This window comes from Rattus norvegicus, chromosome 5 (genome assembly GCF_036323735.1).
Source record: "Rattus norvegicus strain BN/NHsdMcwi chromosome 5, GRCr8, whole genome shotgun sequence".
Taxonomy (NCBI): Eukaryota; Metazoa; Chordata; class Mammalia; order Rodentia; family Muridae; genus Rattus; species Rattus norvegicus.
In genome coordinates, this window is record NC_086023.1 from 119,568,017 (window position 1) to 119,586,979 (window position 18,963).

General features: G+C 40.3%; 2 protein-coding genes across 27 annotated transcripts in view; one reads left to right on the forward strand and one right to left on the reverse strand.

Moving 5' to 3' along the window:
- The window catches only part of Alg6 (ALG6, alpha-1,3-glucosyltransferase), an 85,951-nt gene that overhangs the window by 47,602 nt on the left and 19,386 nt on the right, over positions 1 to 18,963 (forward strand). For 2 of the 4 annotated variants that reach the window (XM_039110268.1, NM_001033709.1), the window contains one exon: positions 410 to 1,865. The exons of the other annotated variants lie outside the window; for them this stretch is intronic. In XM_039110268.1, the coding sequence (XP_038966196.1) occupies positions 410 to 607 (198 nt within the window). In that variant the 3' untranslated portion in view covers positions 608 to 1,865. Of the gene's footprint in view, positions 1 to 409; positions 1,866 to 18,963 lie in introns of those variants that run through there. 4 annotated transcript variants of the gene reach the window in all.
- Positions 7,641 to 18,963, reverse strand: part of Itgb3bp (integrin subunit beta 3 binding protein) — a 65,318-nt gene continuing 53,995 nt past the window's right edge. For 15 of the 23 annotated variants that reach the window (XM_063287953.1, XM_063287950.1, XM_063287958.1 and 12 more), the window contains one exon: positions 10,197 to 16,723. In XM_063287953.1, coding sequence (XP_063144023.1) covers positions 16,596 to 16,723 — 128 coding nt within the window. In that variant the 3' untranslated portion in view covers positions 10,197 to 16,595. Of the gene's footprint in view, positions 7,841 to 9,835; positions 9,884 to 10,196; positions 16,724 to 18,324; positions 18,544 to 18,963 lie in introns of those variants that run through there. The other 8 variants (XR_005504480.2, XR_010066419.1, XM_039110271.2 and 5 more) reach the window with 6 other exon arrangements.

Here is an 18,963-nt window from a genome sequence, read left to right on the forward strand (position 1 = left end):
AAAGCAGCTTAGGCAGGAAAGGGGTTATTGGATTACGTATCTGGGTTATAGTGTATTAGGAGAAGGGACTCAAGTGTAGCTGTGGAGAATTGCTGCTTACTGGCTTGCTCATTATGACCCACCCATCCTGCTTCTTACCCGCTCAGGATCACCTGCCCAGGGTGACACCACCCCACTGTGTTAGAACCTCCCACATGTCCTTAATCAAGAAAATGTACTGCAGACTTGTCCAAGGCCATCTGATGGAAGCGGTTTTTTTTTTTTTGTTTGTTTTTTTTTGTTTTTTTTTTTCAGTTGAGGCTCCATTTTACCCAGGTGATTGTAGTTTGTGTTAGGCTGACAAGAAAAGCAGCCAGCACACTAGCAGGACTGTCTGTACCATTCAGTGATAATCTGTTTTCCCTTACAGTTTCTTTCTTCAGTCATCACCATGATCCTTCTGACGATTTTGAGTGTAACACTGGACCCTCCTCAGAAATTACCAGACTTGTTTTCTGTACTTATATGTTTTGTGTCCTGTGTAAACTTTGTATTCTTCTTGGTATATTTTAACATTGTAATCATGTGGGATTCCAAAAATGGAAGAAATCGTAAGAAAATTGACTAGCTATATTCCCAAGCAAATGCAATCTTTTTGTTTATGTATAATTGAACAACATATCTTTAGAATCATGGAATTAAAGGAAGAGAAATGGTGAAAGGCATTGTTATTTACAGAAAATGTACACAGGACCAAAGCATTTGTTTTCCAAGTATGTTTTTGGTTAGTATATTTTGGTAATATTCACAGATATTTAAATAGTAAAATAAGAGCAAAAAATGTCCCAGCTGGTTGTAGTAGCTCACATTTGCAATCCCAGGGGTGCCTCGAGTTCAAGGTCATCCTTGGTTATACATAGCAAGTTTGAGGCTATCTTAGGCTTCGTGAGACCCCTGTCTCAACACAAGGGGAAGAGAAAAAAAATGTCCTTAACGCCAATATTTAGTAATGGAATGTATTCTAAAAATTGTAACTTTAAAAAACTATATATTTTATATATAGGCTAGCCTGAGCTACATGAAATCCTGTTTTAAAAAACAAAACAAAGTCAGACAAAGTATGCTTTAATAAATTTAAAATGAATTTATTGGAAGAATTAAGCACCTGACTTGTTTGGATACAAGTGATAAGCATCTCGTTTAGAAGTCGCATCTCTGGGCTGGAGAGATGGCTCAGTGGTTAAGAGCACCAGCTGTTCTTCCAGAGGACCTGAGTTCAATTCCCAGCAACCACATGGTGGCTCATAACCAGCTGTAATGGGATCTGGTGCCCTCTTCTGGTGTGCATGAAGATGTCATACTGATATGCACAAAATATATGTATATATGTGTTTGTATACATAAAATAGATCTTTAGAAGTATCTCAGGGAATTACCATTTTTCTTAATTACTGAGAAGGCACGTTATGCTGTTTGAAATTTGAATTGCATTATTGCATATTCAAAATTGGGTGCTTATAGATTAAGTGGTATTTTTATTTCTAAGAATGTAGACCCTCTTGATGCCATTTTTTAAAAAGAACTTTTATTGAATAAATTAAAAAGTTTGAAGTCTTTTTAGGTACTCATGGTAATTAGTTCTAAATTTCTAGAGTCATTCTAAATTAAAACTATCTTATCAAGGACTCCATTTCCCTTTCTGATACCTTGTTTCAGGTTTCCACTGATGTAACTGTGTATTCAGATCATGTCGAACACAGGCTTTGTCCTATTGTAGGGTTATCCCTTCACCCATATCAGCTGGTAAAATGAATGCATTGTGTTTTACTTTCACAGGAAAGCTACTTCTTTAGTCTCTGACAAAAATTAAAGTCACTTTACCACTAGCCTCGTTTGTAGTTTTTTTTCACAGTATAGTCACCAGAGCATTAAAGTCATTAAATGGCATACTCAAAGGGGGTATAAAGAATTGGTTCTGGGCAAGACTATCCATAGGCTGATGCTAGAAAATATGTATTTCTCAGTTTGACAAAGCAGATGTGCATGAGGACTTCAGGGGCAGGGTCAGCACAGAGAGGCAGCCTTGGTGGCCGCAGAATCAGAAGGCAATATGGCTACGAAATTGCCCCGCTGCCCATGGTTGCTATCTGTAAATCCTGGCTGCTTTTACTTGAACCTTCTTTTACCTTTCATAATAATGTATCTGCATTTAACACAGAAAAGCTGATTTCCATGAACTTCTCAGGAGTTCAGTAGTGCAACTCCAGAATAAAAGTATTAAGAAGTAATGTCAGGTTCAGTGTTTGTTGTGCACATAAGTTCTGTCAATAAAAACACAATTTTTTAGATGATTTAGTCTAATCATACTAAATTTCTATCAGCTTTAAAGGAGCTACAGTGAGCAATGTAAGTTAGTAACTCATATCCAGTAGAAACCAGTTAGAATGCACATAGAGCTGGGCCTGCCAATACACACAGGTCATCTTAGCACTTGGTAGCTACAAGCAGGAGGAGCATGAGTTTGAGGCTAGCCTGAGCTACATGAAATCCTGTTTTAAAAAACAATTCTTAATAATAAAAGAACGGCTGGGGGAAATCACCATCCCTGACCTCAAGCTCTACTACACTTATGCACACTTGATCTTTGACAAAGAAGCCAAAAATATACAATGGAAATAAGAAAGCATCTTCAATAAATGCTGCTGGTCTAACTGGTTGTCTATATGTAGAAAAATGAAAATAGACCCATATTTGTCACCTTGCACAAAGCTCAAGTCCAAGTGGATCAAGGACCTCAATATAAAACCAGATACACTGAATCTAATAGAAGAGAAACTGGGAAAGAGCCTTGAACTCATTGGCACAGGGGGAAATTTCCTAAATAGAGCTCAAATGGCTCATGCTCTAAGATCAAGAATTGATAAATGGGGACCTCATGAAACTGGAAAGCTTCTATAAGGCAAAGGACATAGTCAATAAGACAAATCGGCAACCTACAGATTGGGGAAAAAAAAAACTTCACTAACCCCCACATCTGACAGAGGGCTAATATCTAAAATATATAAAGAACTCAAGAAGCTAACCATGAAAAATCCAAACAACCCAATCAAAAAATGGGGTATAGAACTAAAACAAGAATTTACAACAGAGGCATCTCAAATGGCTGAGAAGCACCTAAAGAAATGTTCAAAATCCTTAGTTATCTGAGAAATGCAAATCCAATGACTCTGAGATTCTACCTTACGTCAATCAGAATGGCTAAAATCAAAACCTCAGGTGACAAGGTTTTGGCGAAGATATGGAGAAAGAGGAACACCCCTCCATTGGTGGGATTGCAAACTGGTACAACCACTCTGGAAATCAATTTGGAGCTTTCTCAGAAAACTGGTATAGATCTACCTGAAGACCCAGCCATACCACTCTTGGGCATATACTCAAACGATTCCCCACTAGGCCACAGGGACACATGTTCCATTATGTTCATAGTAACCTTATTTGTGATAGCCAGAAGCTGGAAACAACCCAGATGTCCCATGACAGAAGAGTGGATACAGAAAATGTGGTTCATTTACCCAGTGGAATACTACTCAGCTATTAAGAATGAGGATATCCTGGGCTGGGGATTTAGCTCAGTGGTAGAATGCTTACCTAGGAAGCGCAAGGCCCTGGGTTCGGTCCCCAGCTCCGGAAAAAAAAAAGAACCAAAAAAAAAAAAAAAAAAAAAAAAAAAAAGAATGAGGACATCCTGAGTTTTGCAGGCAAAAGGATGGAACGAGAAAATATCCTGAGCGAGGTAACTCAGACCCAAAAGTACATGCACGGTATGTACTCACTAATAAGTGGATATTAGACACACACACACACACACACACACACACACACACACACACAGTACAGAATACCCAAGATACAGTTCACAGAACTCAAAAGTCAAGCTGAAGTGCCCAAGTGAGGATGCCTCAGTCCCCCTGGGGAGGGAGAAGAAAGCAACCACAAGGTGGGAGGGAGGGAGGGACCTGGAAGGGAAAGGGAATGGGTGGAGTGGGGAAGGGGGGCATGATCTAGTATTGGGTGGGGGAAAAAGACTGAAGCCCTGAGGGCCAGCAGAAAGAATGGAAACAGGTGACTTCAGGAGGTAAGAAGTTGGGAGGACCTTCCAGAGATCTGGGAGGTGAGAGAATCTCAGGACTCAAAGAGGGGGACCCTAGATGAAAATCCCTACAGTGGGGAGAGGGAACTTGTAGAGCCCACCTCCATCAAGTAAGGGATGGGGTTTCTATCCTCACAGTCAAAACTCTGACCCATAATTGTTCCTGTGTGAAAGAAAGGACTGCAGGGATGGAAATGGAGAAGAGCCTGAGGAAAAGGTCCAGAGACAGGTCCAAAGCAGGGATCCAGCTGAAGGGGAGGCCCCAAGGCCTGACACCATTACTGAGGCCATGGAGTGCTCACAGAAAGGGACCTGTCATGACTGCCCTCCAGAAGACCCAACAAGCAGCTGAAAGAGTCAGATGCAGATATTTGGACGTAAACAATGAACAGAAGCTGCTGACCCCCGTGGTTGAATTAGGGAAAAGCTGGAAGAAGCTGAGGAGGAGGGCAACCCTGTAGGTGGACCAGCAGTCTCAATCAACCTGGAACCCTGAGATCTCTCAGACAATGGGTCACTAACCAGGCAGCAGAAATCAGCTTATCTGAGGCCCCTGGCACATACAGCAGAGGACTCCAGGTCTGGGTTCAGTCAGAGAAGATGAGCCTAGCCCTCAAGAGACAGGAGGCCCCGAGGGAGTTTCCAGGTCTAGTGGGATGGGGTCATCCACGTGGAGACGGAGGGGAGTGAGGAGGAGTTATGGGATGTGAAATAGTTGGAGGGTGGACTGGGAAGGGAATAAAGTCTGGAGTGTAAAAAAAAAAAAAAAAAAGTGTCCTTTGTGCTTCTGTAGGTAGCTTCCAAAGCACCAGATCCTCCTTAGTAAATTTCAGTCTCTCAAATAACCTCAGGACATAGGATGTTTTAATAGATACTGACACTAAATTAAGTAAAGATCAGAAGCTTATTTTTGTCCCTGTCAGGAATGAGAGTTCTGTTCCTTTCAGATACACTTTAGAGGGAAGAGGCCGTCGAGAAGTTCATCTTTCTCTACTCCTTTCCTGGGTTTGCTTCTTAAAGTAATGAAGAGAAGAGGGTGTAGGTTCAGCTCATATAAAGCGATCCAGAACCTATCCTTTCAGGCCTTAGGGAGAGGAGAAAATTTGTCCAAATCATAAACCACAGTGAGGGAGCAAAATACTCCTAGAAGTCCAGGTGGCCAAAGAGCCCACTGTTCCAGGAGGGGCCCAAGATGGACAACTAAGGAGTGGCTGGAGGAACGCAATGGTTCCAGTTCTCAAGGTTTCCTTTCTGTGCTTTAGAGGAACCGGGCCAGGTACACCCCTCCCCCTCCCTCCATACAAACATTAGTTTTGTGTGTGGATCTTTCTGCTTTGTCCTTCATGTGGCCTCTAAGGGTGATAAAGCGAGAGTCATCTGATCTACAGTGAACAGAACTGGGAAGTGATTCTCAGCAGACCCAGCTGTTCTGAACGGCAAATGCTCAGTGTATCAAGAAGTCAAGCACACAGTAACCTCCTTAAGCGCATACCTACATACTCATTACATCTGAAACAACCTACTTCTTAGCCCTTTATTCGCTAATTCAGGGTACTTTATGAAATGTTTTGGCTTGCACCCTAGTTTTCAATGTTAGAACAATCTGTATTACTATATTTCTATTAACACTATATTTGAAGACATATCAGTAAGTATTCTTTGTATCTCACAGACAGATATAAAAAGAATCTTGCTTAAATAGTTCCTGGCAACCTAGAAGGACTTGGTTGAACTACTACTTGGTGCCAATGCCATTTATAGTAATAACTTTAAAAAACACTTTAAGTTATCAATCTGAAATGTTTCTAAGTGAAAAATGAGTTCTTTTTAACTTTGATTTTTGTTTCACATTTCCATACAAGACTTTTACTTTTAAAATGTAGTAGAATCAAGTAACATGCTGACTATTTTTGTCAAACCTTACAGTAAATGCCAAGTGAACAGCATTTTTTCCTTGCAGTTCAGGTCAAGAACAAACGATTTAGAAACCACGTTATAGAGATGGCTCCCCTTCCCCTCTTTATCCTGATGGCACACACATTGTAACACAAACACCAGAGAATCACACATCTAAGCTAATGCTTCAAAAATCGGGAAGGGACCATGTACTTGCCCCATAGTAAAGGTATTTTCTTTACATTTATTGAAGTTGAATTTACTTCAAAACCAACTTATATTTAAATGTCTGTATTGATAGTTCATTTCAGTGTTTTCTAAATGCATGAAATCTTAAGATGTTCACAATAATTTTCTCTGTAAGCATAGACAATGTCCCTAGAGTGGAACAATACACACTCAGGACACCAGTTCCTCAACACTTCTAGATTTTCAATCAACATAACCTGTAAATTAATAAGTAGCTGGAACTGTACATGGGAAAACTGGTTGCTGCTTCACCTGGTTTATTGTGAGTTCCAATAAAGTATGTTACTCTACAAAACTAGAGTCATAATTCTAGCCAGAAATGTTAAAAGTATATAGAAACAAATGTGATAGAGACAGTATAGAATTCAAGACTCCTGTACTGCAGTGGTTAGAGAGTCAAGAAGAAATGTATTATTTACATTGAGATTATCTACTGGTGTGCGCAGAAAGTTTAAATTAGCTGCAAGAAATTTTATCTAGACTTGCACCTGCCTAGTGCTACAAGTTGGTATTTACTGGGCAGATTAATTACACACGTTTCTTCTGTGCCTTTAAATTTGATCAGGCAGATGCAGACTGTTCACAGTGAGCACATTTCTTCTAAGTGCATTTGGGATATAGAAGATGGTTATTACATCATCACCAATTTCCAAATTAACACATGTCTCATACATCACTTAAGGAATGATTTAAATCTGTTTGCCATGTAATCTGGTACTTGCTTTAGGCACTAATAAGCTCCCGTTTGCTTATTTTTGACTTCTGGGCAAGATTCACCTTCACAAGTTTGTCTGGCTATTCTGACAGCATTCTTTACTTTGTGTAAAGAAATGTGAGAAATACATTTGACAGAATTTTGATACTGCAGTATGACCCACTGAAAACACAATTTAGATGCCTTTGTCTACATGCCTTAAGGGGCTTCCAGCAGGGTGCTTCCTTCAACAGCTGCCAAGAAGTGGGGTGTGGTGACTGTGACAGATTCCTATTCAGTGTGTCCCACTGGGGACTCCTAGTGGTGACAGAGAAGCTCACTTAGATTTAGGAGCACTGTGTCAGGGAAGGTAGTGGCAACCGCTGACTGAAACCTTCATCAGCAGTTACAAGTCATGCGCAGTGGTGGGTTCTGTGTGAGAACTTGCATTTGATTGCTAGAACACATTAAAGCCAGAGGCAGTAGCATGCACATAGAGTCCCAGCACCCACTGGACCCTTACAGCCAGCAAAATTGGTGTTTATTTTTGAAGAAGAGACCCTGTCTTAATATGGAAAGCACGCTGACACCTGAGGTTGTCCTGTGAGCTCCGTACATGGCCATCGTAAATATATACCTGCACCCACAAACACATACAGGCATATACACAGATTTTTGCACAAAAAGGAAGTGTACAGCGGATGCCTTTATTTTTTTCTATTTAGAATAATCAACATATCTTCTACCTGTCTTATAAAATGGGTTGCAAACTTGACAGTCTTTCACTGACTCTTTACTTCAGTCTTGTCTGCATTCTTATGGTTGACTAGTATCCAGGTAGGTTGACACAGTTGTCAGACTTGAAGGTAACACTATAAAGGAGAGAAAAGCTCTCATTAAAATGTAACCATAAAGACATGAGTTAGGCTAATAGTTCAGTTTACTCTTACAAAGAAGTACCACAATCCCCACTTACAATCCAGTATGAGGGGAACCTGGGGCATATATAGGGTCATAACTAGGTAGTTGAGTTGGTATTGAACATCTTTGGGCTTTAAAAAGCTATTTTTATTTTATACTAACACCAGACACGACACTGCAAACAAAGTTTTCATTAGTCAACTCTGGTTGTTGGAAGGACTACTAAGAAGGATTTTGATCTAGGATCAAGCAGAAACTTAGTAAGATTTATGTTATGGTACAACAGGTGGTGGCAGTGTACCTCCTTCCTGGCAACCACATAGTCTAAGGCATTCTTGAGACACTTGGCTGTCTTACAATGCTGCTGGCTGTCTGATTACCTGAGTGTGATGACCCTTCCTCTTAGTCTCCCTTTCTGAAATTTTGTGCTTGCACACTTTTTTCTGCATATTTACACAACTTATCAAAATTTCTCAGGTTTTTGGAATCAGATATGGTTGGTCCATGTTCATCATTTCAGCATTTAGGAAGGTGAAGGAGGAGGGCTGAGGTCAGGCCTGGCTCTAGTGTGGAACCCTGTCTTTTTTTTTTTTTTAAAGGAGAAAACAAAAACTAATTTTCAGTTCATCCATCTACTAAGTACATGGTATCTGTCACTAGAGTGTATGTGGCTCCTGGACAGAGGCGATGTAAAGTAAATTAGTAGGATAGTCCCACTCACTTTTAAGACATCCTCAACGCTCTAAAGCCCAGGATTATACCTCAGCTGCTCAAGTGTGAGATGACAGCTGTGTGCACTACACTAGGCTAGAGCTGGTGTGAAGTCCTCAGTCTCTAACTAATTACCTTGTTACACTTTCCTGAGTCGATGTATGTGTGTTGTGAATTTTCTAACACTGCTTTTGCTTCACTGGTACTCACAGCAGAAAGCAGTGTTTATAACCATTATCAACTTTTCCTTGGCTCTACACCTCATGAAAGGCAGAATCCAGAACATTTACTGGCCTACATTTTACTGGCATTATAGGTCATTAATTTTACACACCATTCTTTCTCATGTGTAGTCTCACTATCACTGCCTATTTCAAGTTCATGGGCCTTTGTGTTTCCTGTCTCATGTGGTCAGACTACCTTGTCCTTGTCAGCCCAGCTGCAGTCACGAACATTAGGCAGGTCAGTGGTCTTCAGACTTAGAAATGAACCTTTTGCCTCTAGTTTGGGGCAGTACGTGGAGTTCAAGGTTAGATTCCATATGGATTCCAGTGGACTCCACTATGCTTTAAGACCTGGCCCATGTTAACTGCTAACTTTTATGCCAGAGAGGCTTGCCCTATGGGGCATTATCTGTTTCTCCAAGCTGACACTGTGATCCTCATTAGAGTCATAGTATTTGTGCAGCAGGCCAGAACCCTAGAATGAAGGATCTTAGCTTGTGTGATTTAGTATAACTCAAAAGTTTGTTTGTCCGCACATCTAAAATGCTTTTAGATCATATCACTTCTGAATGTGTTTTGAGGTTTTTAGCAAAATCGAGTGCTATAAACCCTAGAAAGGAACCATGAAGAAGAACAATTGAGGGAGAAGATGATGAAGTAAATATACTTGAGACAGCATACCCCCTGAGGCTGTGATGTACGCTTGGGATAGATGCTCTCTTCACTAGGGGAAGAGCCAGCCAGGGTGTGGATGAGATGAGAGAAATGCCCATAGCAAGCAAGGCTATTCCATCTAGTGAGGTTCTGAACACATCATACATGACATGGTGAAACAGTCTTTATGTTATAGTTAGCTACTAGAAAAAGGTTATCTTTACAAAACAATATAATTGCTTTTAAAGGAAAGCTATAACTAATTAATTAAACCTTACAATGTAAGTAAAATGCTTTTACGTGAACAAAACAGTGAAATTTAACAAGGTTAGCTGACTTAGAAAAGTAAGACATTACCTCAGTTCAAAATGGCTTTAAGGAATTCAAAGCTGTTAGGATGATGTTCTATATGGAAAAGAAATTTTTTTTCAGAAAACAATTCAAAATAACTTGCCACAGTATATGGTACAAAGTAAATATTGCATTAAGTGAAATTAAAATAAAGTTGGGGGCTGGAATGATGGTGCAGCAGTTAAGCGTACTTCCTGTTCTTGCAAAAGACCCAGTTCTCATACGGCAGCTTGAAACCATCTGCAACTTCAGCTCTAAGGGAGGGCACACCCTCTTCAGTATCTACCCTGTGTGGGTACTACATGAAGAGGTGCATTTACATATGTGAGGACAATACCAGTACACGCAAAATAAAAATAAATAAATCTTTTAAAAAAACTTTTATTTTCATAATAAACAAGTTTGGGCTTTATAATTTTTATTTCAACATCTCGTAGGTTCCACCTCAGAATATTACTCTTAAAATGATTATGGCGGAGAAATTTGTTGTATGCCTGTACATTATACCAAAGAGTATCAGATGCTGTTGCTATTCTTTCACGCTTCACTATGTTCCCTGCCCTTTGTACTGGACTCTGTGCTCCTGAGAGCAGGATGAGGTCCGCCATGTTTTGTGTTTTTCCCTAAGGCCAGAAGACTAATTCATAACAGGTACTCTGCAAACATTAAATTAATGAAGGACATAAAGAGAGCAACCATAAGTATTTGAAATTTTAATCCCAGCACTCAGGAGGCAGAGGCAAGTGGATCTCTGTGAGTTTGAGGCCAGCCTGATCTACACAGCAAGTTCTAAGTTAGCCAGGACTACATAGTGAGACCTTATCTTAAAACACATCAACCAACCCAACAAAACCAAAAAAATTTAAGTGTTTGAAAATGCTAGATAATTCTTGGAATCAGACAAAACTTCTTGTGCTGTAAGGTATCTAACTTTGATAGATAATATTAAAAAAATTCTTAGACTAGACATTTATCCATCCATCCCTCCCTCCCTCATTGCACTGCATAAGGGACATCTGATCTGGGTTCTCAGTAGGTGCTGTGCTCTAGTTACACCCCAGCCCTCCCTCTCTCTCCAGATTGTGGCTCAGGCTCTGTGGCTGCAACACAAGAGGAGTCCACAAGAAAGCCAGTAATCTGAGAGTGACAATGCACTACACAAACACACTTAACAGCTGACAAGGACCATGGGAGCCTATGACATGAAACAATTGTGCTTCCCTAGGAGAATGGTGAGCTTCACAGAACATGGCCCATTTGAGACTGACTTTACAGTTAGATAAGAGGAGACTTAGAGGCTGGGGAAGAAAAAGCAGTTTATGAGAAGGAAAGCAGCAGGAGCCCCCGCATTCCGTGGGCTGTAACTAAGTGGGAATACAAATGACCTCCCTCCTCTTCTGAATCTATGATAGACAGCAGGCCACCTCACACAATTAGCTATATAATAATGCAAATATACTTTGTTACTTATGTGTCTAAAATATGTATGCAACTAAGCAATTTGATGTGAGTCTTGGGGATGGGGTTAGTTTTTCTGACTGCTTTTCAGGGTTAAAATGGAAAATGTTCACCTGTCAGGCAACAAAAAACCAATTTCTATAAATGTGCCAAGGTAATTCTTCTCCTCCTCAAGAACAGTCAGTCCTCAGTCTAGTCATTACTATCCTTTTATAGTATTTTTATTTAATAAAACCTATTAAGGCCACCATACAAATCTCTTTACTTATGCTTTTATCTTTTAACTGATCAATTTTTATATTGCTGACACCCCTTCTTCACCATTTGTTCATTTAAAAATTCATAGCACGTGAGCTATGTCTCCAGGGAAGTGTCTATAAAATTTGTTACAGCTGGCAAATGGGTCTGAGTCAGTGGTAGCACATGACTAAATGCTTCACAGAAAATAAAATTTGTTTCTGTAGTAAGCAGAACTGTTTAAATGTTATTTATTTTTATGTTTCAAAGAAAATATATTGTGAAGTGCTGCATTGATTTAAAAGGCAACAATGTCTGTGTACACGCTGTAGAAGGGAAATTTATGAAACCTTTGCACAACTCCTTTAATTGAATTTTCCAAATCTCTCACCACACACAAATAATCAATATCTTGTGCAGAGAAAAGCAGTCAGAATTATTACAGTCTTTCTTTTCAATTTTGTTGTCATCAGCACATAAGAGCACCTGGATGTTTGTACTGTCTGCTTGCAAGTTATTTACACCTTTTCAACACATAATTGCTATTAAGTGAGTCCAAAAGTGTAATTTTGACATTTGCTACAGATTTCTTTTGAAAGAAAAATTATCATACTTTAAGTAAAGTATAAAAATTTAAATCATGGAAGAAAATTATGTAAAAGGCTTTGAAAAGTAATAACCCTGTTTGGCTTTCCTCACATCCAAGACAAATCTTAAATCCACGTTCTGAGCCGTTGGTTACAGTAGTCCCGGAACAGCGGTGATGCTGGAAAGCGAGAACAGTAACACTGTGGACAGGAGAGGTCTGACCATCGACAGATGCACAGCAATGAGTCCTCATGAAGGCCCGAGAGCTACAGTGTGCATTAATATGTATCTCTGACACCAAAACTAACAGCTCTCTCCAAGTAAATCCAGGAAAGCACAGGAGGGAATTTTAAAGAGAATTTTCAAACTCAAATCTGAGTACTTTTAAAACTAAAGTGTCTGAGGGAAAAAAAAGATGCTGCTCAATATTTAAGATAAAAGATGAAATGCCAAAAGGGCAGTCAATAGTCTTCAAGAAGTAAAATTATTTGGCCAATATGATGAATATCTTTTCAAGACTGAATTGTGAGAAGTCTAACAGTTGGTTAAAAATACCTCGGTGGTGGCTAGAACGAAAGGGCAAGGCCACACCAAACCACTCTGAGGTGTCAGCACAGGGGTCAGCTTGTCCTGTAGCCTAAAGGACGTGATAGCCTCAGAATCCTGTGGCCAACAGGAATTTTACAATGCTAGTTAGCTAAAGAAAACACAGTCTGGGCCTTTTTTAGAAGACCAGAGCTAGGAGTTCTGAAATAGTTTCTATTACAAATAGCTGAGACAATCAACTTTTTTGAACACTGTAAAGTTCAGATGGCTATGCAGCATTTGAAATATGCATTCTGCAACCTACACAGTTATCCTCAAAACACAAAATGTGTTTTGGACTGAAACTGCGTCTCTTGATTTCTTATCTTGGCAGCTGCTCTACAATTTGCTTACATTCTTTTCAAAAACATTTTGTTTACTGGAAGTCCTCGTCACAGACAAACAATGGTGGCATTTTTTAATATCTCTAGAAAAAACGAAAATGCCAAGTGCTCCAGAATGCCATCTATTGACTAAGGAGTATCTGTAAGAGGTTGTTTTTAGTGGGGTTGATTGTATAAAGCAAATACATTTCATGCCTCACCATGTGATCATAGTGTAACATTCCATCATCGGTCTCAGACCGCTGAACAGTCAGATGTCTTAGATCTTAGGCATAACAAATTTAAAATAATTATGAAAATTCACATCTAAATCTAACAGAAAAGGAAGCTTTCATTCCATCTTTTCCTAATAGTCATAAAGCCAATATTAGTAAGGGAAGTGACCTTAGTCTTGTATCCTGAGTAACCAAAAGAAGCCTTCCTTTGTTCCAGAACCTTGAGTTAGCGGGAGAGGGCCTGCTATTCACGAGTCTAACAGGGCATTCTGAGTCACAGGACTAGTTCTTATTAACAGGTCAGTGACCTCTTCAGGTTGCTCAGTTCCATGAAGCCTCCTCCACAGGACCTGCCAGGTGCCTGCTTACTTATCCCTAGAGTGTCACCCGGATCCTCCTCTTCCTGCCGGAGCTCCTGCAAGTGGTGCTGAGTGAAGGGAACTGGCACTAAGGTTTGGGGAGGTGAGGACAACAGAAATGTTGTAATTCTCCTGTACTTGCCTGTTTTAATTATTCTAGGAAAACTTTAGAGGAAACTGAAGGGTTCTAAGAAGAATGCCATCCTCATCCAAAATGGCCACCTTAGGTACACACTGCTGACAGTGAAACTGGCCTATTCCCATTTTTATCATTACAGAAATGAAACAAATTTGGTACTCAATGTAAGGGCTGATTAAAAGAAGCTATGATGCTATGCAGATTCACAAGATGTTTTAAAATTTAAACAAATCTGGGTAATAAGAGAAAAAAAGTAAAGTAGGAAGTGTCAGGAAGTCAAGCAGAATCTCCAAAGGAGCAGGCAGGGCGGGTGGAGCTGTAGAACTAGCAAATGTTCTTAATCAGTACGCGATGGAGATGAGAGCTGGAGATGAGCTTGCTTATGTGTCTGTGTTCTGTATGCATGCCGTCTTTAACAACTTTAACCCCCTCCCCACCCCGAGACTGAAAATACGCATGGCAGGAATCAAGAGACTGCAGAGGGGAAAGAATCCAATACAATGTAAGAGCTCAGATTCAGACTCCAAGGAAGCACATGGTCATGAGTTGTAAAGTGCTTTTAGTGCCTTAAAAACACAAAGAGCTACTGTAGCCTATGGAAATGGGGGATTATCAGTGCAAATAAGTGGTAGATAGGCACTGCAATACTGGTATATGTTATGAAAATGGGTCTTTATATAGTTTTTATTTAAGTCACAACAATAACTAATGCCTACTGGGAATTTCAAAATATGATTTAGTGATACAATTTCTTCTATGAATGAAAGAAACCCAACCTGTAGAAGCCTGACAAGTCAGTCCATACGTCTGAAAACAACACAGTAGCTAGGAGGCTGTTCTTGCATAAATGCACAAAGAATTGAGGTACAGTGGGCAACTGAAAGGAATGACACACTATCCCCAAGAGACTTCATTTATGTATTAATACTTCTGGAAAGTTCTTTAGAATTACTTGGGATAGCTCAGTGGATGAAGGCCCTTGCTGCCAAAACCTGATAACCGGAGATTGATCCCCAAGAGCTACCTGATAAAGAGATTCTTGTAATCTGCCTGCTGATCCCTTCAAGTGTGCCATGGTATATCCCTTAATTAATGAATTAAATGTAATAATTTTGTTAACTAATTACCTGAGAATTTTTCCTTCATTTCTCAAAAATTGGTAAATGTCAGTTTTAATTATTAATACTTCTAGGAAAGTATGGATTTTTAAAAATACATCATTGGCACAGAAATATACACTTCTAGGGAAATAATAAACATATAAATGTCATGTTATAATCTAAATCTTGTCAGGTTAGGAAGGTGAATCTGTGGCATACTGCACTCAAGCCATGCAAAGCTAAAGGAGGAGAAGAGACCCCAGTCCTTTAAACAGCTCCTGTGTGAGACCCTATGGCACAGTGCAAGTGGGAAGCCTAGGAGCCTACTTCCCCTCTCTGCAAGAGCTCTGGAGCTATCTTGTCCTGGTTACCCTTGATTAATGCAGCTGGCCTCTGTATCTGACTGGAATGTGGCATTTTTACTGAAGGTTATTGTTCAAGTTAAGCCCACTCAAACACATTAGACTGGTTGGTCCAGTGTCATTTACATTTATGTATAATCTGACAACTGGGGTGACCAGTTGACTTCACTTGTTTTGGGGAGAAACATGGACTTTCTGAGTCATCTGACCTTTAGATGGAGTCCCTGCTTTGTAACTTAACTGCCAGTGACTTTGGTTAAGTTAGTGAATTCTGCGTGTTTGTTTATTGTCCATAACAACAGTGAAAATAACTATCTTGTTTTTTTTTTTTTTTTTTTTTTGGTTCTTTTTTTTTCGGAGCTGGGGCCTTGTGCTTCCTAGGTAAGCGCTCTACCACTGAGCTAAATCCCCAGCCCCGAAAATAACTATCTTGTAATATTGCTGTAAAGATATCCTGAGCAGAGGACTGGGAACACAGAAATTACCAGTACTCAATAAATGGTAGTTGCTTATACTAAAGGATGGTAGCCTAAAGTATGACTAGTCAAAAGCCAGCTCTACTCGCTGAGACTGCCGAGTGACATTTATGCTGTAATATTAAAATTCTCATTCTTCTACACATAACAAAGTATAATTCAGTCATAATACAGGAGGTCTCTGTTGGGCACCTGACCAAAGTAGCACTCAACAGGAGCAGCCTGAGACCACTGCTGTGAGGCTTGGTGGTTCTAGGCCCTCCATCACTCACCCACAGGAACTGCAGGGCAACTCCTGGGACTGTAAGCAGAGACCCAGCAATCAATACACTTCAAAACCGCGAGGAAGGACCTGAATTAAATCAACTCACTGCTTAGCAAGGTGGGATCTGCTGAGAGCCAGGATCTACAGAGGAACAGACACAAGTCCCCAATATACTTGGTATTCCTTAGTAAGTACGGCTGTGCTCCTCTGTCCCAAGCCTCCTGCTCATCCTTGGGGTCCCCATTCACGCTGTGAGGTAGTAAAAACTAGGAACCTGGAGAAGACTGGGAGAGAACTTAGATTCTGGAGTTGATTTGCTGTTACTTCTTATGCTATGGGTTAGACAAGAGTGGGTTATAGAGAGGCAATATTGCCCCTGTCCCCCGTTTCTCAGGCAATGGAGGTCAATTCTTCTATAGATATCTGTGTCATCCTTGAGGTTATAGTGTTCCCCAAGAATAGAGAGGACTCTAGATTATGCTTAGACCCCAGATCCAATGGGAAAGGCAATGATGGCTAATTAAGGGGGACAGGGAGCTACAGGCACAGAGGACCCACTGTTCTTCCATGCTCACCTAGGCTAGGCTGAGCATACAAGGGCTAGTGTGCAGGCTTTGGCTAGGGCTTCTTCCTTCCTCTTAGGAAAAAAAATACCTTCTGTTGCCCTCTTTTCCCACCTCAAGAGTTTCTTTTCCCATCTTTTTTGATAGACTTTCCAGAAGAACACAACAGCTTGGTCTGTGTGTTGTTTCCTTATTGCAGCCTCCTGCAGGAGAGGAGAGGGCTGTTTTCGACTGCTGTTTGGATTTCTTTGCCTCTCATTTCACCCTAACTTTAGCCAAAACTGCTTCCTCTCCCATGACCCCCCACCCCAACTCCACTCTTCTTCTATGATTTCCCCCTCTTCTCCCCTTTGCTTTGTCTGGCCAGTACTGCCCTGCCCTGCCCCCACGAACTAACGGACACTGCTCACCTACAGTCCCATCAGTGCTCTTCTGTCTCCTAAAATTTGGTTAGGATTGTTTTCATTTGACCGTTACTGTCATTTCCAAGTGGGTGTGTCCAGCTTTGACGGTGGCTACGTTTGCAAATGGTGTTCTACCTTCAGGGGAGTGTTAGGGGTTAAGCCTGCTGCCCCGAGTGTGTGTGCTGAGGCGTCTGACTAAGCTACATTTGTAGACGAGCAGAAAACAACACTATAACCTACTACAACCAAGTCACTCTCCTACATTGCAAACACGTTTACATGAAGAACACAGGTGATTTAGAAAGGAAAAAAAATCAACTGAAGATTTAACTCCAGATGTGTAAGTCTCAATGCAAAAATAAAGAAACATGAAAATCCAAGGCATAATGATTCCTCCAAAAATCATTTATCTCACAGTAATGCCCTTTAATGGGAGTGAATTATATGAAATCTCAAAGACTTAATATAAAAGAATGATTATAAATTATTCAAAGATTTCAAAGAAGACAAACTCCTGAGTGAATTGTAAGAGAACACAAATAGCTAAAAGAAATAAAGTAGTCTGGTGTTAGTAGATAGCTCAGTCAATCTAATTCCCACCACCCACATAAGACCAGGCATGGTGGTGTGTCTGAACTCCCAATACTGGAAGGGCAGAGACAGGCGGATCCTGAGAGCTTGCTGGCCAGTCTGGGAAATCAATGAACTCCAGGTTCAGTAAAAGCCTCATCTCAAAAACTAATACAGAGGGCTGGAGAGGTGGCTCAGCAGGGAAGAGCATTAGCTGCTCTTGCAGAGGACTTGGGCTTGATTTCTAGCACTCATACGGGGCTCACGATCACTTCTACTCCAGTTCCAGGGGATCTGATCCCTCTTCTGGCTCCCATGGACACTGCACACATGTAGCACACACACATACACATAGGCCAAATACCCATACACATAAAATAAATATAAAAATAAAAAATGAGATGGACTGTGACAGGAAAATAACTGGCATACAAATGAACATACACAGCCATGTGCACATACATACACTACATGCAAGTACAAAAACAAACAAACAAACAAACAAACAAACAAACAAAAAAGAGACAAGCCAATACAGGATATAAAAGTGGAAAGAAAAAACAACAAACAGAAAAAAATCAAACAAAAGCACAGTAAAATGCAAGAAATTCGAAGTTCACTACATCAAATAGGGCTCCATAGGCAGAATAAAACAGGAGAGAACAGAATGCTAGGGCTAAAGACAAGAGAGAGGAATTGGAATATGCAGACAATGAGAAAGATGAATTACTAAGAAGGGATAAACATAATGTAGAAGACTATGAAAAGATCAAGTCTGTAAATCATGAGGAGGAAGGAGACAGACTTCATGTTACAGGCATGAAACTAACCATAATACTGTTCACAGTGAAATCATTTGCTATCATTGAAGAAGAAACACTTTTCATGATTCAAACCAGCTAAAGGACTTCATGACACACAGCTAGGCACCTTACAGCTCTCCTACTCCCAAGCTTTTGGAGTCGGGTCATGCACAAGGGCCAGTGGTTGACACTAGATACTTCAAGGAATCCATTGGAACAAAGAAAAAGATAAACACATCCATGATGCTGCAGGAAAGAATAAAACACATTAGAACAATAGTTTAGCAAGAAAAGACTATAAAAACCCCAGACACTACAAAAATAAAACAAAAACAAAAAATCAACAAAACAGCAGCAATACAATAGTTTAGATCCCTAGTACCCATGTAAATGCCAGGCGCATATGGTGGCTCATCTGAAATGCCTTTTAGTATTAATTCTGAATAGTAAGGTTTCAATGCCTTAATCAAAAGACACAGACTGGCAGGTTGAATAACAAAGCAGGATCCACCTGTTCGTTGTCTCTAAAAACACACTTGACTATCAAAGAATATTTAGGCTCAATGGGCAAAGCACTTGTTGTGCAAACATGAAGACCAGAGTTTGGATCCCCAGTACTCATGTAAATGCCAGAAGGATGTGGTGGCTCACCTGTAATGCCTGTGC